A 22,794-nucleotide genomic window follows, 5' to 3' on the forward strand; every position below is an offset into this window, starting at 1 on the left:
AAACTAATAACCTCCCATTCTTTCTCTCTTTTCTCTTTTTAGATAGCCCTAGAGCAGATGAGCTAATTCATTTTATGGGAATTGTACTCAACGCTATCTTCATTAAGGATGGATGTTGAAAAAAATCAGAAGAATTATGAAGGTGACAAGAATGTACAAAATGAAGTAGTACAAGAAGCTGCTAAAAATGTTTTAGCTGAAAAAGCTTGTAGTGAGTCTTTCGCTACCTCTGAAATAAAGACATTTTCAACTGAAGAACAGAAAAACCCAGGGAAAGAAGTTGAAGAGAATGGCACAGCCAAACGGCCATTCTCCAAATCACCTGATGGAAACCTTACTGAAACAAATGTGCTTGAAAATGAACCTGTCTCAAAAAGATTAAAGCTGACTGTTGCAAAACATGGAGAAGATAATGAAGGCAAACCACCTAATGCCACAATATGTGAAGATTCTGTTGATGGGATAGGTAGTACAACAGGTAAAACTATAGAAGGAGAACCTATAAATGCCTGTCCTGGTAGTGCTACATTTCTTTCAGATGCTTTGTGTGTACAGCATGATTTAATGCCTGAAGGTGATAATACAGTAGAGGAATTACATGTGGAGAATGAACACTCCCAAGACAATCCAACACTCTTTCCAGAAAGCACATCACCTTTTCCAGACGATGAAAATAGCACTAGCTGTGCAACCAGTAGTACTGAACATGTTTCAAAGTGCAAAACCTGTGAGGAGACATTTTCTACTTATTCTGATTTAGAGAAGCATTTTCAAGACAGCCACCTGAAGCAATCCAAAGAGCATGTGAGCACACATTGTATTTATAAATCGGAACACACCCCATCTTTGCAAATGCATGCTAAGCAGACTCCTGGACAACTTAGATATTTCTGTGATCTCTGTGGCTTTCAGTCTTTTGAAGAAGATCTCCTGCATGCCCATTTTCTTGGCAAGACACACCTCCGGCGGCAAAACCTTGCTGCCCGTGGAGGATTTGTAAAGATATTAACGAAAAAGCCCTTTCGTAAAAAACAGCAGTGCCCAGTCAAAATAAAGAATGTGAGAACAAAATCTGCACTTAGCAAACCAATAACAAAGAATACCATTTCAAATCAACCAAGGACTTCAAGAAATAAGATGAAGAACTCAAAACAAAGCTGCCAGCTGTTTGTTGAAATGGTACCATCGAAAAATATTTCCACAGAAACAACAGAGAATATTACCAATAATGAAGAGTTTTTCTGCAATGTGGATGGAAATGGTGATGTCCAAGCTGAAAAGCTAGATGTTTTAGGATCTTCAGAATGCAATCCAGATATATTGGAATCTGCTGAAGGTAGCCAAGAGACACTTAGCAATGTAAACACCACAGAGATATTTGATAGGTTCCACCATAAAAGAAATGTCGTATCACGAAGAATAACGTTCAAACAAAGTGGTTCTTTCAGATTAAACCAGCAGATTAAACGACGATATAATCTGTTAGGTATAGGTAAAAGGAGCAAGCCTGACTCTAACTTGAAGCACAGCGTTAGGGCTGAGTTCGGTCAGGGTGATTTATCACAGGTCAAAGCTTTACAAATTGAAAGCGATGTCAACTCTTTATGCAAAGCTGCCTCAGAAATACAGTCACTTAATCCAGATGGAACAAATGCATGTTCTTCTATCACCCTGGTGCTTGAGAATTCTTCAAAGAAAGTTGTTGATGTCCAGAAGACTCTACATCCTTGTACTCACTGTGGATGTACTTCGTCAAACACAGAAGGTTCGCAATTGGATGTTGAGACAGCTCATGCTGAAGAACTTAAATTTCATTGTCAAACATGTGGCTATTCTTGCGCAACCAGAGAGGACTTTGAACTGCATTGTCGAAAGGATAGCCATCATATAGGAGATTGCAGGATAAATTGCACTCAATGTTCATTTCTTGCCCCAAATGACATAAGCCTTGGGAAACACATGTGTGATGAGCATGGCATGTCCCACTACTGTGTGACTTGCCATCTGTATTTTCTAACTGAAGAAGAAGTGGCAGCTCATAACACAACTGAGCACCATATTGGTGTATTACCTCAAGAAAATACCGTTTGGCCACTCAACAGTGACTTGGGTCTGCAAACAGCATCTGTTTCTGCAGTGGAATCAAGTATTCTTCCAAAGGATGTTGAAGTTAAAATACAGCAAGAAAACCCGAAACTGCCTGTGGTACACCCTGGTAATGAATTCAAGGAGTCTGTTCTGAGCAGAAGCCAGTTTCAGTGTAAAAAATGTTTTTATAAAACCAGATCTTCTTCAGTTCTTACAAGACACATAAAACTTCGACATGCTCAGGAATATCATTTTCTTTGTAAAGCGTGCAACCTCTATTCATTAAGCAAAGAAGGAATGGAAAAACACATCAAAAGAAGTAAACACCTTGAAAATGCCAGAAAAAATAATATTGGTTTACGCTTTGAGGAATGTATTGAAAGAGTATGTGTAGGTGCAAGTGATGGTAAAAAAGTGACAGAGCCTTCCATTTATGGGAGCTTAAAGACTGTGTCAGGAAATGAAAGCATACATGTACCCTTCTCTACACTGGAGAAAGTCTCACTAAATAAGGAGTTGCTTCCATCAGGTGAAGGCATTAAAGGGAGTGAGCTGGTTCTGGGAAGTGTACAAAAGAGAGGGAGACCTAAAGGTACCATATCTCGGACATGTCCTCATTGTGGTTTATTGGCATCCAGTGTTACAAACTTGACTGTTCACATTCGGCGAAAGCATAGCCACCAGTACAGCTATTTATGTAAAATATGCAATTATTATACTGTAACTAAAGGTGACATGGAACGCCATTGTGCTACAAAGAAGCATAAAGGCCGTTTGGAAGCCAATGGGGGGGAAAAATTAGAGATCATTGTTTGCCCAGAAGGAGGTAATGTTGGAGGTAGTAGCAAGAAGATAAATAGTCCAGTAGGTGTTTTGAATGAACCTGTTGACCGTGGCAATCAGTCTTCGCATTTGGACAATACTATTTTGGAAAGCCAGGGAGATGATCAAAGCAATGCTATCCAAGTACAAGTCAAAAATGTGCTTCACCTTCCTGATAGAGATGGGAACTCTTCAGAAATAAAACAGCATATAAATGCAGAACCAGATAACATTAGTCAAGATAGAGATTTGTTGGTTGATGCAAGACTTGCAAGTGCAAATGATAATAAGTGTGCTCATTGCAACTTTGTTGCACATTCTTTCTCTTCTCTGGAAGTGCATATAAAACGTAAGCACACTAAAGAATTTGAATACTATTGCATGGCCTGTGACTATTATGCAGTTACTCGTCGTGAGATGATGAGGCACGCAGCAACAGAGAAACATAAAATTAAAAGACAATCTTATATATGTGCTTCTTCTAGAGAGGAGACAAATGCAACTAATATTGCCAAAGAAACTGCTATTGTGTCTCAAGAAGGGCAGCAACCCCCAGAAGAATTTCAGATTATACTGGGTGACACAAAATATAAAAACAATATTGAAGAGAAAAGTCTGGAAGGGCAGGTCACTCAAAAAGTGAAGAACTCACCTAATCATTTGGAGTCAGAAGATAGTGCCATTTCAAAGAGTCCTAAAGAAGGTTCGGTCTTCAATGCTGAAATCGAACATGGAACTGAATGTGGCACAGAAAGTACAGTTGGTAAAGAAACTGTTAAAAAAGATGTAGTTGTTAAAATTGATGAGATGATCACACTTAAAGAAACAGTTGATTGTGTTCTGCATGAAAATATACATGATCAAGAAATAGTAAAGTCAAATTTTCATTTTTCAACAGAAACTGGAAACAAGAATGGAGCTTTTGGCAAAGATTCTCCGAACTTGAATTTGACAAAAAATAAAAACAAGTTGGAGGAAGACATTGGAAAAGGATATGAAAGTGCTGAGGTACCTGCTGAGGAAATGAAAACCGATAAAACACATTTGCCCATACTTTCAGAAACATGTAGCACACTAGAACAACAAACTATTGATGAAAATATTGAAAGAACATTCCAAAATATCCATAATTTACAGCAACAGAAAATTATCCAGCAGAGTTCTGCTATAGAGGAGGAGGAGACCCTGATAGATGCACAACAGGAAGCAGATGTATCTTTAAATAATATTTGGGGCTCAGCTGGTTTAATAGTTGAAGGCGTGCAAGAAACTAATGAAGGTTTGGATGCTTTTACCAGTGCTAGTGGTAGAGTCAAGGAGGGGACAGCAATGCAAAACTGTGGCCAATTTGATTCCTCTATAGTAAAGTTAAAAAGCCAGGAAGATTGTTGTGAGCCAGTTGTCCACATTGCTGATGGACAGAATCTGAGTGGGCTTAAAGTTTGTGACAGAGCTATGAAAGTAGATGTCCCACAAGGTGGTGGAAAGAAGAAGAAAGCTGAAGGCCATCCCCTTGGGACATCTACTCGCATTCGCTGTGATGACTGTGGCTTTTTAGCAGATGGATTGAGTGGACTAAACGTTCACATAGCCATGAAACATCCTTCAAAAGAGAAGCATTTCCACTGTTTGCTGTGTGGGAAGTCATTTTACACGGAAAGCAATCTTCACCAGCACCTAGCTAGTGCTGGCCACATGCGAAATGAACAAGCAAGTGTTGAAGAACTGCCAGAAGGGGGTGCCACTTTTAAATGTGTTAAGTGCACAGAGCCTTTTGATTCTGAACAAAATTTATTTCTTCATATTAAAGAACAACATGAAGAACTACTCCGGGAAGTCAATAAGTACATTGTTGAAGATACTGAACAAATCAACCGAGAGAGAGAAGAAAATAAAGGCAATATTTGCAAATATTGTGGGAAGATGTGCAGAAGTAGTAATTCCATGGCCTTCCTGGCTCACATTCGTACCCATACAGGTATGTATCAACAAGTATTGCAGCCAGCGCTTTGCAAATGGCCTTGCTACTCCTTCTCTTTCCCCGCTATTCCTATTTTTTAAAGTGTAAATTAATTCTCCTAACATTTTAGATCACCTTGACTATATTAATCTCACATTTACTTGAAATTATGCAACTGAATTTCAAGAGCACTCTTTGGTAGACAAAGGACAGGAAACTGAAGGTTTTTTTTGTTTAATATGCTCTTAAAAGTTCTTGAAGTGAAATCTCCTTCTCTTTATTAGTATAATTTTTACAGGTTATATCCCCAAGACTCAGCTATAATTCCTTAACTGGATTACAGATCCTTATGTGATTCATTTTTGGATTTGGAGAACATTTACCTTGCAATGTCTGTCCTGCTTGCCTAATCTAGAGTTGCTTGCTACCTTTTTCCCTAAAACAAAATTGGCCTCTATCTGGGCCTTCCCTTCTCCTTTGTTTCTCTGGATTTGTATTATTTCCCTTCCACCAAAGCTTAGTTTTGTGACAGTGCTACCTATAGGAGCAGCACTATCAAAGTGCTGATGTATGTTTTGAGCAGCGAGCTAGCAGGTCCAGGAGTATTCTTGCATTGAGCAGGGGGTTGGACTCGACTGTATGCCCCTTCCAACACTACTGTTCTATGACTCTATGAGTACGGGTTGGCAAAACTGGACTTCTGTCACAGTCCATGAACAGAAAGGGGACTCACAAGTGGAGTCATATAACTAAAGCCCTCCCAAGTTGCCCCCTTAAATGTCTTTGTGCTTGCAGCCTTGTTGGCGGGGGAGGGGGGACCCTTGTCCCGGGCCTACACATTTTAGAGATCCAGGCTCCTTTCTTACCAGGCTGACTCTGTCTCTCCAGTCCTCTTCTTGGGGGGCTATGCATAATCTAATGATTTGGAGTGCGGGGAAAAGAAGGGATTATTTGCTGTTGAGCCAGAAAAGCGGTGGGTGAGTCACTTTTTGGGTAAAGGTGTGAGAGCTGAAGGGGACAGTAGAAATGAGGAATGGAGGAAAAAGGGGGCAAGAGGAGAAAGAGAAAGGGGGAGATATGTGTCCAAATGGGCAGCTGTGATCTGGTGTGTATTCCTCACAGCCAACCTTGCAGAGCTGACAGGTCACCAGCTCCCTAGTTTCACCCCAGACCGACAAGGACTGTCTGTCTGTCTGTCTGTCTTTCCTTCCTTCCTTTGTTCCTTCCTTCCCCTTTAACGAACAGATCCCTTTCCAAAGGATTTATTTATTTATTTATTTATTTGTATTGCATTTCTATACCGCCCCATAGCTGAAGCTCTCTGGGCGGTTTAAAAAAGTTAAAACATTAAATGCAATATAAAAAGTTTAAAAGCCATTTACAGAAAGGCACATAAAAGCACACAAACAATATACACAAACAACATATAGCTAAAAACAACATTGAACTATCAGACATAACTAAAGACAAGTATCCTTCTCTGAACAGCTGTTTCAGCCAGGCCATCTCACACTTGCACTCAGGTTGACCTGTACTGGGAACATGCAAGTACTTGTGCCCTCCCCAAATTAGGCTCCCTCAAAGCTCCACCCCAGGACTTTGAAAAAGTGAACCCAGGAAGTGTGTTGTGCTTCAAGGACTTAGCCCTAACTCTTGCCCTCCCCTTGCTCTGAATCTGTGTGTCATGTATGTATTGGAAAGGGCTGCTAAGGAGCCAAAGAACTTGAAGTCAGGCCTGTTGCGAACATGCAGTCAGATCAGTCCAAGCATCCTCTTTGGTTTCTGATTGGTGCTATGACTGAACTAACGAAAATGAACTCCTACAGGCAGTTTTTCAGTCTGTGTTGTCACCAAATCTCATGATCTGTGATTGGGAAAAAAAAGCCTGACTGAGGAGAAAATGGCCTTGGAGCATTTGCAGGAGAAAGTAGAAAGGTGCAGGAAGAATTAACCACTTCCTCTTCCCACTTACTGATTCTCCCCTACAAATCCTTCTCTTCCCTGCCTTTGTGTTACCTTGGGAAATGTGAGAACTTGCATTTAGCATGGTAACAAGTGGGACCTTCAACAGAATGTTATAGCTATGTTCTATGTGCCAGCCAGCTGTGCCCGCTTTGAGGGTATTCCAGTCCCTTCCTACTATTTTCACCTCCCACTCCTACACTCAGCATTCCGTGGGCGCTGAGTGTGCTCACTTGTTATTGGGCTGATTTCAGCTCCCCCCCCCCCCCCGGTTAGGATTTCCTCCCTAAGGCTTTTTGTACTTCTACAAACCTTGGGGTTCACCTGAGCAAGCCGATACCTGATTTTATTTCTCAGTGGCCCATTTTGGCTACAATTCTGTTGTAGAAAGCCCATTTTGGCTACAAGGTTGGCACGTATCAGCTGAGTTCAGTATTAGAAGGAGTCATGCGTTGTTCCGCCCTGCAGTGGGTGAAATGGTACCTTTTTTATTACTTCATTGCCTAGGCCAGTGACCCATTAAGGTACTGAGCAGTTGACAGGCTGGTATAATACCAATCTGGTGACGACCTTAGCCTAATGCCACCATTAGTTATTGGTTGGATTAAAACTATAATAAAGAAATAAGGAAGTGAATAAATAAATAGTTTGCCCCTACTAGAATGAGAAACCAGCACTCACATTTCATGGCTGAATGGTAGATATATGTTGTTGTGTTAGTTTGTGAAGAATGCTGATCTTAGAAAAAAGCTTGTATGATTGCCATGGTAATTGCAAGTGGCTATCATTTTAGAAGGCAGTGGTAGAGGTAATGCAGTACCTGTGAAAGTTGGGCCTGGTGATTTAGACCCTGTGGTGTGCCACATTTTCCATTCCCTTTTTATGTTTTATATTAAGTGGAAAAATTTAAAACAACACTTTTGTCGAAAATGCATAAGCTGCAGTTCTAAATTTATGTAAAAATTCACTGCTATGTTTCTATAAACCTGCCATACATTCTTTATTTTAAATAGACAGCTTTTCTAAATCACTGAGCTCTGCTTAGACAAGTGGTGTCTCTCCGGTTGAATTTATGACTGGATTTGAATAATAAATTCACATTTCAATGAACATATTTTCATTAAAACTGTAAGGTTTATTTTACTGTACTTTTAAATAATGGCTTATTATAGAAGCTATAGTTTAAATTCATGCTGTAGTTGAAACTTAGTGCACAGTTACTAGAAAGAAAATGAAAAGGTAAGAGATGCAAAGTATAATAAATATATTAATGTTCTTGGTGTAATCCTGAAATAGTTTTTGTTTCCTTAGGAGACAGGCACTGGGCGATGTGTTTAAGATTCAGTTGGAGAGAACTGGCATTGCCTTTAAGCATCTTCAGGTGTCTTCTTGTAACTAAAGTATTAATTCTGTGGACGAGTAATATTCTAACCATAGGAATTCCAGCCTTCGTTAACCTGCCAATATTATATTTATCCATAATGTTTCAGGAAATGTTTTGATTTTGGATCTGAGGGTGACTTTTAGAAGGCACAGACATGTTCTTTTGGTCAGAACAGCTTTATAAGCCCTTAATATGCCTTCTTAAGGCAGATAAAATGGAATAAAACTACAGGGAAGATGCTAATGGAGCTCTCTTTAGAATTCTTTATGCAACTGTCTGGTCAAGACATGTTGCTTATAATTGATGTGTCCATTACTTGAATTCTCTTGTAATTATAGTCAATAAGTCTTGTAAATGTGTTAAAGCTCACTAAAAGCATACAAATTCAAGAACAGAGTAAGGCTAATAATTTAAAATAATCAATGTAGGCATTTCAGCACTTAATTTCCCTTGTGTGTTGATAGCTGATCATTCTTAATCCATTAAGATTTATTTAGTCGTTTACAATGCAAAATAGGTTTGCACTGGTCACTTGTGCCATTTGAAAATGTCCACCAGGTTAAGTGCAGAATGTAGTCCATTAGTCTTCCTTGACTATATGTATTAATTGCATTTAAAATCAAGTTAATGTGGATGTGAAAGTGAGGTAACTATCAATATATGACAAAGCAACCCTACTTACATAAGTTACATCATTGATTGTAACATTTAGTAAAAGTTAGCACACTTTTTATCATCTTGTGTATGTCTTATCACGAACTGTATTTTTATTGTGCTTTGCATTAGATGTGAATGTACTGCAAAAGAACGCCAGGGAGCAGGGATGACAACAGACATATCTACCATTTCATTTTGCAACTCATTTTTGGGGGGAAGAGTTGCAGAAGAGGTTTTAATCTATTCTCTTTCTCTCTGCACCTTAAAATGAATTGCTTTTCTGATAACTTTGCTTATGCACATAAAATAGTAATGCTGGTATTTTTATTAATAGTTAACTGGAAGAGGTTTTTACTCTTCCAATTCCTGGGGTTTTTTTCCTTCCTATTTTTTGATTTACTGAATGTTTTATGTAACGTTTCTTCCCATCTTCTGAACAATAAAAGCAGTTCTGTATAGAAATAAATGGATTTTGGTTGCCAAGATTGGGAGGCCAAAGAAGAACGCTACAATGCATGCTCCTGCCTGGAAAAAACAAGCAGGAGCAAATGTTGACCTCATCAGCATGAATATAATACCAGATTTCTATATGATATCGACATGTTTTTGAATTCTTTTAACAGTTTTACAGTGCAATTCTGTATAGGTCTACTCAGAAGTAAGTCCCATTGAGTTCAACAGAGCTTACTCCAAGCTAAGTGGGTATAGGCTTGCAGTCTTATTCCTTTACATGTCCTTATATGTTAAAGTGCTGTTCTCTCACAAGCCCCCCTTCCAGTCACTAGTAACTCCAAATTGTAGAAAATAAAGGGTTTCCTTGCACTCATTCCAAAGCTTCTCACGTAGCAAGGAGGAGGTTATGCAAATAGCAGAAACAAGCAAGTCCATCACACATTGACAAGTGAAAATGAGGAAGTGTAAATAAAAGAAAAAGAAATATTAGAGGTGGAGGACTTTTCAACTTTCAATTCAAACAGGTCCTGTATGCCTAATTAACAACCAGAATTCTGAAAATATAGTTGTTTCTCTGTCCCTTCCTTGTTTATGATTTCCTCAGGAGTCACAAATGCGTTCTGGGTAGAGATACTGATGTGATGTGATGAAGACTCATTGCTCAGGTTTTTTTTAATGTCATTGTATAAGATTATTTGGGGCCAGGAAATCTCTTGTGATGAAGACTTTCCTGAATGATCACCAAGCCCTATGCATTTCAGTGAGCACATTTTGTAAAATGTAACCCCCCCCCGCCGAAAGTGGTTACGTTTCAGTTTTACCATATGGTGGGGATGCATTGAGAAAAAACCTTTTTTGCAGGGAAACTCATAGCAAGCATTGATTTAAGACTCTGGGATGCCAAGTTATAAGTGACATTCAAAGTTAATGCATCTCAGGCTCTGGTGCCTTCGGCATCTCGGGCTTGGGGGTATCTGATTCCGCAGTGGTGCCTCCTCTCTTGGAAACACTCAGGCTGAGGGGTCTCTGGCCCAATGCCTCCTCTGTTGGCACCACTTGTTCCTTAGTCTCTGAGTCCATGTTGAGGTCACTGCCAGACTCCTGGGTCATGAAACTGATTTATTCTTAAAAATAGTAAGGAACAGTCTAGACTGGACAGAAGAAAAGGCTTATAGATGCCCCGCACCACAGCCTTCATAGAACAGCCATTCCGTTGGACCTTACACTTCCATAAAACATTTCTCTTTCTATGTGAGAATGTTCCTGTATTAAGTTTAGTGGTGTGGGAGCCACTTTGACATGGTGAGATTTTACATGATTGTGGTAGTGTCTGTATACAGCATCCTTCCCCAACCTGGTGCCCTCCAGGTATTTTGGACATCAACTACCATGTGTCCCAGCCAGCATGGCCAGTGGTCAGGAATCCTGGAAGTTGCAGTCCAAAACAACTGGAGGGCACCAGGCTGGGAAAGGCAGGTTTACAGGAACCATATGAGCAAGGCTAGTCTTGTGGATCTTTCCCACCAGTCATTGCCTGAACAGGACAGCAGCCATATGGAAAAGACCCATGCAGTTGGCCCACATTGTTCTATCTACAGACAGTTATCGAAATGTCATAGGATTTTGCTATGGGGAAGTGGTTTCCATGATAATCAGAAGCCTTAGTGGCCCCTTGCACACTGCCAAAAAGAGGAAATACATCACCAAAAAGGAGGACAAAAGAGGGCATATATTTACATTATATATTTATATACAACATATTTGCATATGCTAATTTATACATATAGATGCAAATCTAACAATATTTACTATAATTTAAATATGAATACAGTACATAGTGAGGAAGATTGTGACCAGGTGTCCTATGTACTTTGCTTAGTCCAGGTATTGTTGATGGGCAACGTCAAGGCTGTTGCTCTCTCTTTTTATGATTCTTTGTCTTTAAACCAGACAGCTTGTTCAATACAGGATGCCTTCAATCAGAGGTTTGTCCTCTCACAGCCCCTCAAATAGAGGACTGACCTCTGAAAAGTAGGACACATAGCTACCCTAGCTGGTGCTGACACAGTGGTTCCCTCCATTCGAGATGAAAGAACTATCAAAGTGGCATGTCTTCATGTAGATCTGGGTTTAGCTCTTCCATGCCTCTTCATAGGTTCTGAGCATATCCAATTTTCAAAGATAATTGAGATTATTTATTTATTATATTTATATCCCACCTTTCTTCCTCAAGGAACCCAAAGCGGCGTACATAATCCTTCCCCTCTCCAGTTTAGCCTCACAACAACAACCCTGTGAGGTGGGTTGGGCTGAGAGTCTGTGACTGGCCCAAAGTCACCCAGTGAGCTTCCATGGCCGAGTGGGGACTAGAACCTGGATCTCCTGACTCCCAGTCCAACACTGTCACCACTACACCACGCTGGCTCACACTGGCATAGATCCTATGCTGTATTTAATAGATTAGTAATGACATTTGGTCTTCCTGAATTTTCTTTACTAAATTATGGGATAAGATGAAACTATAATTGAATATTGTTGTTATTTAAGTAACTTGGTGACCCATCTGTATGCTATGAACAACTGAACATTGAATTTGGATGAGGTCATCAAGGTTCTGGATCATGTAAATATGTGAACTGAATGGAAATTTTATGCTCCTTTAGCCTAGAGGATAAACGAGATATTGAAAACAGTGATTTATTTCACATACAAAGTGAGATGTGTTAAAGCTTTAGGGAACAAACTGAATAGAAGTCAGGAAAAGTCAAATCTGGGTAGATCCATCAGTATCATTTCAACTATATGGATGTGTGCCTCATTGGTTTCATTTTGTTTGTTGGTGAGTTTAGTGTTCTAGTTACATCAAGTTTATAAAGGGGAAGAAGGACTGAAATGAACCTTCAATGTAGATGTTACACATATATCTCTACTGGGGTTTGAGCTTTACTGGCTTTTAACAGGAAATGCCATTGCAAAGATGTTTAGAACTTACTTCACCTTAATTATTTGTGTTCTACTGTACGGACACAGGAGTAATGTGATCCTTGCATTGAGGGTTTACAGTGTAAATAGGACAACATGACAATAGTGAGGATGGGGAGAAAGCGACGTAGAATAGATGGGCTACTATGGATTTGATAAGGCTTTGTAGAAAAATAGAGTTTTTGTTATGGGTTGGAGAAGAGTTTTGAGCTGGATGGAAAATGATCCAGTGAGGATACAGTAATGGGAAGCGGAGCATTATCTAAGAAATAAGGGAGAAAAATTTAGTAGAATGATTTTGAATTGATTTAAGAGGTGGGAGAGAGTAGGAGTGGAGCCCAGCAAGGAAGAGATTGCAGTAATGTAAATGATCAGGCACAGATGGGTTTTAGCTGTAGATTTTGAAAGGAAAGACAATATTTTGGAGTGTGTGTGTGTGTACATACACACACACGGCAAAAATCCATAGGGCAGCTTATGCGAATTCAAGGGGCTTACATTAAACGTTTTCCCTACCATATCAAAACCGCATGCATTCCCTCAGTTTCAACAGCGATTTGCCATATGTCATGGTAGGCTTTTGTTTGAGTATTTTGGCTTTACAGAACTAGTATCATGGTTGTTAAGAGCCTGATCAATATGTTTGAAACAGACCAGATCTAACCCTTAATATTGAAAAATATTTATACTGGTGCTACAGTGTATATTTGTAGATGTAGAATTAATATTGAAATTACATGTAATAATTCCTATATTGTCAAAGTTTGCTCCAAGGTTCTACGTGCTTTAAGCATACCGTCTGAAGTGGCCCAGTGGTACTGTGGCAAAGCAGTAATTTAAAGGAGAACAAGAAATGGACAGAGCCCATGGAGCATCAGTGATAACAGAACAACAAACTTAACATGTAATCAGTTGGGTAAAGAAACTAAAATAATATGTGGCTGAATCTGCAAGATATTTTAGCTTTTTTGAAATAAAATGGAAGTATAAATATGAATAGAGGGCTTCACCATAGCCAGTCATAGTCTTGGCATTATATATTGCCTAATTAGTCTTTAAACTGGTGAGTCAGAATATCAACTTCACTACTTTGTATTTAATGGGGTACATTGACTTTACTCAAATTTATTTTATTTTCATAGGTCCCTTTATAGAATGCAGTGTTGATATGGAATGCCACCAAATTAATGGTTAATTCAGTTTTATCAGGATAATTTAAATAAACTGGAATTTTCCAATGTGATTGATAGAATGTGATCACTGTTAGCTGCAGTATCAACCTGCTTTTGACATTTAAACATATAAAGCTGACTAGATATAACCATTCAGGTGCTAAATATATTTTACATCTACTTCTAACAGTAGAAATGGAAGTATTAAGAGATGGCTTCATTGCCATTGAACTGTGAAATATTCAACCTTGTCTGCCTGTGCTTAGTACTGTTGACTTTTTTATTTCTGTTAGAAGATTAAAATTAAATGCTTCATTTTTCATCAGCTTTTGGGAATTAAATTGAAATTTAAGACTCTGTTTTTGTTTTTTTTTAACTGAGATCCTCAATTTAAACAAAGTCTTCTTTGAGGATATTCTGTGTTCAAGGGCACAGCAGAAAGGTTCATTGATCAAGTATGATGTACTGTAACATTTTTCTTATCCAAGCTCTTTTATGTATATTTATTAAAGATCCCATATTTCATATTATGCTTAACTATATTGGAAGAAGTTCTTCACAAAACATATCCCAAACATAATATGAAGTATCTGCGAACATATTGCACTTCCTCATAACTGCAATTCTGGGATTTATGGATATAGAGATCTCCTGGCCTTATAAAAGTTGGAAAGGGTCACAGCATACTTTAAAATGATGTGTTACTGCCTAGTATCCCAGTACTGATACCTGCCAAGTTCAATGACTACATTTTTGTGATAATATAATTGTCTCAGTCTGGCTGGAAAGTCATCTTTGGTTAGAAGGTGCAATTTCACTTTTTTTCCTTGGCCTGATTGTGTTGCAAACAGACACATCAGTTCTGCTTTCGTGTGTGTATGGGGGATCCTATAATTCTTTGGTCTGTTCTAGGCAGTTAAAGTTTGTTCTTCGAATAAATAATAGCCAAAATGTCAATACTTCTAGTTTTCAGAATAATCATAAATTCCTGATCATAAAACGGTCATAAAGGTATAATATTTTATTCACTGTGTATTCATACAGTGCATGTCACTGCAGTAGAAAGGCAATGAATAATTCTTTCTGTATGGTGTCTCCCCCCTCCCCCAGCTAAGAGAGACAGACCTGAAATATCAGTGTTAATGTTTAAAATTATTACTTATCAGAGAGGGGAACATAAGCAAAATAGGTAACTGCTCAAATATATTTCTCATACTTTTTTTTAAAATTGATGTACAATTCTGCCATTAGTTATAGCCATGTACACCTCTCTGATGTTGAATGTAAGCATAAAAAATATATTTCACTGAGGACATTTCCAATGCTGCATTTTTAAAAAAGTAATATAGGAATACGGCCATTGTCATGTACTTCTTAGGAAAACTCTAGATATATTGGGAAACTAGGCATGGTCCTCAGCTCTTTTGGAAGTAGTTGTACCACCGTTTCCCATGTTAGATTTTAGGTGTAGTATGTGTGATTATAACATGAGGTGCAGCCTTCAGGTGAAAGCATGGGTGTTCTCTAGCTGCCAGTTCACACAATGATTTTAAAAAGTGAAAAAAGTCATTTTTATATAGTCTGTATGTTGTTGTGAAAGTTTCGCCATGCGGTAGAACCTTAGATTACTATGATCTGCAGTAGTTCAGTTTTTCTAGCCCTTTTTAACATGTTTTCAGCTTTCACAAGACTACTTTGAGTAAAAATGGAGAGAAAAGATCACTTTGTCATGACACTTGCACCTTAAAAATAGTCATGAGATTTGAGTTCAACAGAAACTTTTGCAGTCTGAGTCATGTTGAAATGAACCAGAACAGGTTTCTCCTGGGTTATATCCCAAGTCCTGGCAATCTTATAGTGGGCAAAAACTATGGAACAAGTTTTGTGGCCTTATTTTAAAGTTCCCTAAGGGTCTCATCTTCTAATTATTGATATTGTTTCCATAATAAGTGAGTGCTCATTAATGAAACCCCATTCTCGCTTAACTTTTGTGTTTGAACTTCGGGAAAGTATCTTTAATGAGAAATATGTGGCACATACCCTAACAGCATCCCTGGAGGTATAATATATGCAACAGGAAAATTTCTTTTTTGGTCTAGGCAAGATTAAAACAAAAACAGGTTAAATATTGGATAGTATTTTCCACACCCACTCCCCCCCCTTAAAAGGCTATTTCCCCCACAAATTGTGATTTTGTTATCCAAGGGTAATATAATATTCTAATTCAACTCCTATCTTAATGCTAAATTTTACTTAGGATCAAAGCCGTTCAAGTGCAAGATTTGCCACTTCGCAACAGCTCAGCTAGGAGATGCCAGAAACCATGTCAAGAGGCACCTTGGGATGAGGGAATACAAGTGTCATGTCTGTGGGTGAGTAAATTGAAACAGTTCCTCCCTTGGTTAACCGGAGAGGAGTGCAGGCTATGCATTGTTTCAGCATTCAAAACGGGGATGTGAGCAAGAGAGGCTAAAATTATGCATGCATATCCTCCTTCCCATTGTTATGGTAAATTCCTTAAATACAGTTATGACATTCTTTTCCTACTTCTAATCCAGTACTGCAGATGAGCAATTTTATGGGCTACAAGGTCAATTTGAACCTGTAATCTGTAAATTGACTAAATTATAGGATGTTCATTCACATTGCCAGAGAGAACTGTAAATTCCCTTTTAAAGGTATAAAAAAAAATAACATAGACTTTAATTTGGTGTGTGTTTTGTGTATATGTGCCCGTACATGTATTTGTGCTATATCTTGTTATAGTTCTAGCTCAATGAACAGATTATGGGCTCCTGTAGGGTTTTTGTACTGTAAGAGACACAGGAGAAGAACACGTTCAAAGGATTTTGTATATTGCCACACATAAGAAGTATATATTTTTAAGAAAAACACCAGAGACATCTTGCATATGTGGTATTGTCTTAGAAAAACCTCTGTTTTCCTTTCTTTCGTAATGGTTATTTCATCAGGTGGACCATGCGTAATATTTAATTGTACTTCAAATGTGTTGTATTTAATAGGGAAGCTCTGAGACTCTTTAATGCAAAACTAATTAATTTAGTAGAAATGTTTAAAAGGTTTTAAAATGCCATGGCATATATGGTACATCACAGGACATTCAGAGGTAGGTTTTAGTACTGCACTTCTATTAAAAGTATATTTTAATGTTATTATGCTAAAAGAATTAGCTAATATATGCATCACATAAAAATGCTTTCCTCAAAACAGGTTGAGTTGTTCTGGAGGCCTGATGGCTAATACATAGAATGGCATACTGCACACTAGAATAGTGAGGTGGGGGTTAGGGATATTGTTCAGCCAGAGTTTTGTCTGTTCAACTCTTGCAATTAAACCCCTTTACACAGAACAAAGTGAGTGCAATGTTTGAAAGCAAACTAGAATAATTTTCTCCGATTCATGTGTCTGTTACAGAAATAGTGCTATTAGACTGGTAAGGGTAACGTTATTCCCTGATGAGAGGAAGGACTGGAGAGTTGGCAGTCAGATTATCTTAATACACAATGGAAGCGATTGTGAAAGTTGTTCAGTGTAAACTAGGAGGAGTCTGATCTAGGCCTTTAGCAGTAAATCCACTGGTGAATGTTAAATTTTGGTAGTTTTGTTTTAAAAAAATAATTTAACAGTTTTGTGTACAAGACTTTCTTGATTTACCAGAAACTTTTGACTGGAAAGTAATAAATAAATGCAGATTTGCAAACTTCTCTGAAAAACCCAGTTGGACACCAGCACTAATATAAATTACGTTGCACTACGGTAAGGGATCCCTAGTGCAAGGCCAATAGCGTTAGCTGGCATGACAGGTTTTCCTGGAAAATTCATTGCGCCAGCTAACACTGTTAGACTTGTCCTAGAGGTCCCTTATGCTGGTGCAATGTAATTTTACATTAGCGCTAATATCCAGTTGGATATTGGCCAGAATTTGGACCTGAGTCTGAGTACTTCAGTGTACTTGTGTGTGGGTGGTAGTACAGGATTGGCATTCACTTTCTAGTTACTGACGCAGCTCTTACAATTAGTATGCTCTTATATATTGGTGAGAGGGAGGGGGGAAAGTTTGCTTATATCTTAGCATAGTAGTTTTGTTAATTAAAGAGTTATATTACTGCACACTTTCTTGTGTCACTTGTCAAAGTCCCTTTGAATGCCATACCAGACAGTCCATCTCATTATTTTTGTGTAGCATTATATAATTAATGTTCATATTATAAGATGACCTGTGTGTGTGATACATAATGTGGTAGCTAATGAAAGAGAGATAAACAAAAATCTGCTTCAGATAGACATTCAGTTGTTTTCCAGTTAAAATAATAATTACATTTAAACTGATACACACCAAAAGTATTTGTACATTAACAATGGCTGAATTGGCAAAGTCCTGAGAAACTATAATAGGTTTAAAGAAAGAGATAGCTCATGCACTTTGAACTGTTAACAAAATAATGAATATGCCAACCTTCGTGTGTGTGTGTCTGTGCGTGAGAAAGAGAGACAGAAAGAGTATCATACTCTGTGCTGTATTTCTACGATGTTAACCAAAAAGAGAGGGTAGTATGTAGATTAAAAAATAAAGTGGCAACATAAAATTGCTGGGATTGGCTTTTGGATTAGTGGCAGTATAGAGCATTGGTACATTAACACCACTGACAATGTCAATTCATTATCATTGATAGCTAAATAATCTTAGAAATGCTCAGTGGACCTATTAGTTCCTGAACATAAGCAGCTCATGCTGCAGTTCTTCATTAGCTTTAATTGCTTTAAATTTACCTTTTTAAAAAATCATGTTTTAAAAGGTGAAGTGATTTTTCAGCAACATTAACTTGGTAATTTTGTCACAAACAGAAGGTCCTTTACTATGTTTTCTTTTCTTCCGTAGTTTAGAGTCTATCCTGTGACTTTTAGATTCTAAACAACAAGCATTCTATTAGGCAGAAGGTTAAATTGTTTTTCCAGTTGCTACACAACTTGTTTGGGTATTTTTTAAAAGGTGAAATGTCAATGATTATGGATGTAAGATTTCACTTGATTGTCTTGAAATACAATTATGTTATGAATTGGAAAGTGAAAAACCTTTGTAAAATAATGCCAATCTAAGTGCTAAAAATGAACAGAAGATTTTATGTACTATATTGTGTAGCATGGTCGACACAGAGGGAGGAAAAAGACAGCAGTGTTTTTGCATGTTGCTTTTATTGTTTCAAATCTAAGTTTAATTTTTTCCAGCTGCACAGTAGAAATACTCTGCCATTGAAATTGGAAGCTACTAATCTTTCAGCATTTGAAATAAACCGTCTGCTTCTCATTTCCTTATCGGCAGATGTGTGGTGATTGTTTTCCTTTGCATTATGTTCATGAATGGGAAATGCATCCCTTATTTGAGAAGGGATCTGTTTTCAGTGAGCATCCAACTGCTACCTATTTAAATTTAATTTTCAGAAGTCTGGCTATGAAGTTGTTCATGACACTAAGATTAGCAAATCAAACTGGCTTCCCAGCATTTAGTTGTGTTTTTAAAACTTGTGCACTGGAATGTACTAAAAAGGCTTATCATGCACTTTTGAAATTTTATGCCTGAGGTACATGAAAAATGAATTGTTTAGCACTTCAGATTTTAAACAGAATTTATTGGCAACTTATAATTTAAAAAGGCATCTACTTTTGCCTTGCCCTTGCTTTGGATATAGAGTTTACAAAAATAAACCTAACAACTAGCGTTATTTACCTTCCTTTCTATTTCTCTTAAGCTGGCACACATAAACAAATAAATAAATCACTGCAGGAGAAATCAGGGATGGGGGAGGTTTTGTGTGTCCAGAAATATAAATAATTTGAAATCAACCTATATGGTCTCTTTTTGTTGTTGTTCTTTTTATGCATTCTTGCAATAACTTTAAAACTATATCTCTCTGTTAAAAATCCAACCACTGTTCAGATTTCAGAACATCATATCGTACACAATTTTCCTTCTTTTTTAAAACATGCATGTAGTTTCTGTTTGTGTATTTGTGCGCTGTGTGCGTGCACGTATGTGTGTTTTTGTATGTATCTGTCTGTCTTTGGTTTACTGTACACATCATTTAGAGAAGTGCTCTGAAACTTCATTTGAAGTTTTTTACCTTGGCAACATTTCCAGTTCATTGATTAATATGCCTTTTGTAATAGTTACGTTATCATGTAAAAGGATCGTACTGAATTTTGAAAATATATGTGAAATAAATGGAAGGGGTTAATCTTAATATAATGTAATATGTTACTGTTATTGAGGGCAATAACATATTTTATAGGTTAAAAACTTGCTGAAGAAAAGTTGGTAGTCTACAAATATGTTCAAGTATCCATATTCCTCCATTTATGTGTTTTGCTACCAGGAATCCATTTTGTCACATAAAAAATACTTTGTATATTATACTTGGTTTTTAAAGAATTCCTGGACTTGCAAAGCACTTGTGTCTAGTCTTGACCCTGGAGAATGAAGAAGATTCATTCTTAAATGTATCATTAGGAAGAAGGGGAGATGCGCTTTTGGTTTTTACATAGGTATTAATGGTGTCACAAATGAACTATTGTTATGTAGCTAGAGAAATCTTTAAATAGAAAGTTGAAACTTCAGTAAAACTATTTTTGTGTGGTATTACCTATTTTTTGTGCATTAGAAGGGATCTCTGTGTAGATGATTATAATGTCACTTTCTGACCTTTGCAGCTTGAATAATTGTAAATCATTGCTTCATAACGTGTCAGAGAATGTCTGTACTAGGCAATTAAATGGCAGAATATAATAGACCAAATTATTGCCTGTCATGTTTTCAACAACACAGTTAGTATTTGAGTTACACTTAATCATTACGTGCATTAGCAACTTCATTGGAATCCCGCTTCAGGCTGAGCATGAAATACATTACATTATTTAAACCTCTAATGGTAGAAGTCATTTATTTGTGTTGAAGTGTACAACATGCAGAGTTTCATAAAGCAAGGAACACTTGAGAGCTTAATTTATCCAAATCAAAGTCTAAAGGCAGATAAACACAAGTGGCAAAAATTAGTAATTTTTATAGGCTGGAAATATTTAAAAATACATGGTTGTGAGTAATTGTAGGCAGCAGGAATAAATTAAAATCACTATTTTTAGTTGGCTCAGAAAACTAAAGCTGTTGTATACTTAAATCATCAAATGCACCATGGAATTGCATTTTTTGACTGAACAATTAATTACACACATCATATCCACAGCTGTATTCAAATAAAACAGTGCTTGCTTCTCCTGCTCAAATCATCAGAATTATCCATATTACAGAGGAGACAGTCCTACTTCCAGTGACGTTTCGACCTGTGGGTGTTGGTTAACAAAGGAAAATATTGTGCCAATAATAATACATTTCAGTGTCAATGTTTTAAAACTTTGATTTTAAAACTATTTTGGAAATGCTAGAACTACATATGCTCAGACAGTTTGAGGTTACTTTTATTCTTACCTCACTCACAAGTGATATAAAGCAAGGGATAGACTTGATAACCTTCAGGGGTATTTCTACTCTATAGTTGCATAATATAACACTTTTGTCATAGGTTTGGATACAGGATCTGCCTTCTGCAAGAGGAAGGGACCTTATGTGAGAGGAAGGACTCCGTTTGCTGAAGGTCCCTCTGCCAGATTTGGGCCTTCCTCCCCCCAAGACCACAGCTCACCCCATTCAGAAGGGTCTTCTGACTATCTGTGTAGTATTTTCAGGGGGCTGGAGGGGTTGCTGTGGGACAGAGGGGATGGGGAATCCACTTATGCCAGCATAGTTGATCCAGCGCAAATTTAGATCCATGCCATTTAATTTTATTGTGGGTTTTTTTTCTTAGTGCCATTCTAATTGCTTAGCTTTATAGCCCACCTTATCCTCAAGGGCTCAGGGAAGGTAATAGCCTTGATTAAAAATGAGTTTTTAGTACATAATTCAATGGAGTATAGATAGAGGAAAATACAATAGCTCTAATATTGCAATACAAATTTTAATAACGGGTGAGGTTTACATTCCAAATGTGATCTGCTGCTGCCTCATATGATGCTAGATGTGAGGTAAGGGTATGTTGGTGCTTTTGTGTTTTCTGGAGGTTGGGCTCAAATCAGTGTTTTGCTTTAACATGTGAGGGGCCCTCAAAGGTGTCAAAAAGGTCTTACTATTGAATAGCTAGCAGTATGCTTCACTAGTGTCCAGTATGGCAAATGAAGCAGAAAAGTCAAGGCCAACTTCTAGTTGTAATGCTGTATGAAAAACGTATTTTTATCCACCTGTACTTCAGTTGAGTTATGGTAGTGCTTTTGTTGGACTTGCTGAAGTGAAAAGATATGAAAAGTACATACTTAGCTGAATATATGTTTGCATTTGAGTTAGGGACAGTACCAATGATTTATACCTCTACCTCTACTATATATAACCTAATGCAATACACTTTCAAACTGCAATTATAAAGATACACGCAGCTGTGCGATTGTGATATATGTGCCACGTAGAACAAGTATTGCTTCTTCTAGAGGCGTTTCATTTTGTGTGTGTGTATATGTGTATGAATGGTTCTGAAAAACAGGATACATTATGGGATTGTAGAAACATTTGTTGCAGGACATGCCTGTGTTTAATAAAACTGAAATGATTGTGAATGTTGCATCCACTTGGCTGCAACTGCTATAGAATTTATTTTAATTAAGTGTACCTATGTCCCATAAGATGGGATTTCTCAACCTTTTCTCATAGAAAAATGCATTGCCTATTCAATAGCATGAAATGCCGAGCCACATGTCTGTGTTGTGAAGCAGGCAACAATTCAGAGGCCTTTTTGCAGACTGGGCTAAATCCATGCTCCATTTTATACTGCAGTCCTTTTCTGCACATATTAAAACTGGATTTGGTGAAAAGACAGGGCTCTTGCAAGATATTCTAGACAACATTTTCTTTGGCTAGATTTTCATATGCTTAGTATGTACTATGTAAGCATCAAATATAGTTTCTTATTTTCAAGAATCTAGTTCTAAAGTTAGTCTTAAAATAATCTGGCCAAAGTGGGCCAGCCATGGCCACCAGTTGGCCTGCCTTTTTTTATTAGATAGGTATTCATTCATTCATTCATTCATTCATTCCATTTCTATACTGCCCAATAGCCAAAGTTCTCTGGGCAGTTCACAAAAATTAAAACCAAAGAGCAACCGATAAAACAATATAAAAAACATTAAAACCACAGTGTAACAATGCAACCAGAATACAACCAGAATAAAACCTAGCAGCAATGCAGGGATTTAAAATA

At 37.6% G+C, this 22,794-nt stretch overlaps 1 protein-coding gene across 9 annotated transcripts in view; it reads left to right on the forward strand.

The window, feature by feature from the left end:
• ZNF407 (zinc finger protein 407) overlaps positions 1-22,794 on the forward strand; it is a 565,758-nt gene that overhangs the window by 29,628 nt on the left and 513,336 nt on the right. For 8 of the 9 annotated variants that reach the window (XM_084850004.1, XM_084849995.1, XM_084850001.1 and 5 more), the window contains exons 2-3: positions 43-4,888; positions 15,738-15,852. In XM_084850004.1, coding sequence (XP_084706130.1) covers positions 109-4,888; positions 15,738-15,852 — 4,895 coding nt within the window. In that variant the 5' untranslated portion in view covers positions 43-108. The remainder of the gene's footprint in view (positions 1-42; positions 4,889-15,737; positions 15,853-22,794) is intronic. The other variant, XM_084849996.1, reaches the window with a different exon arrangement.

Source organism: Heloderma suspectum, chromosome 4 (genome assembly GCF_057233095.1).
Source record: "Heloderma suspectum isolate Gila_16-S chromosome 4, 16-S_ref, whole genome shotgun sequence".
Lineage (NCBI taxonomy): Eukaryota > Metazoa > Chordata > Lepidosauria > Squamata > Helodermatidae > Heloderma > Heloderma suspectum.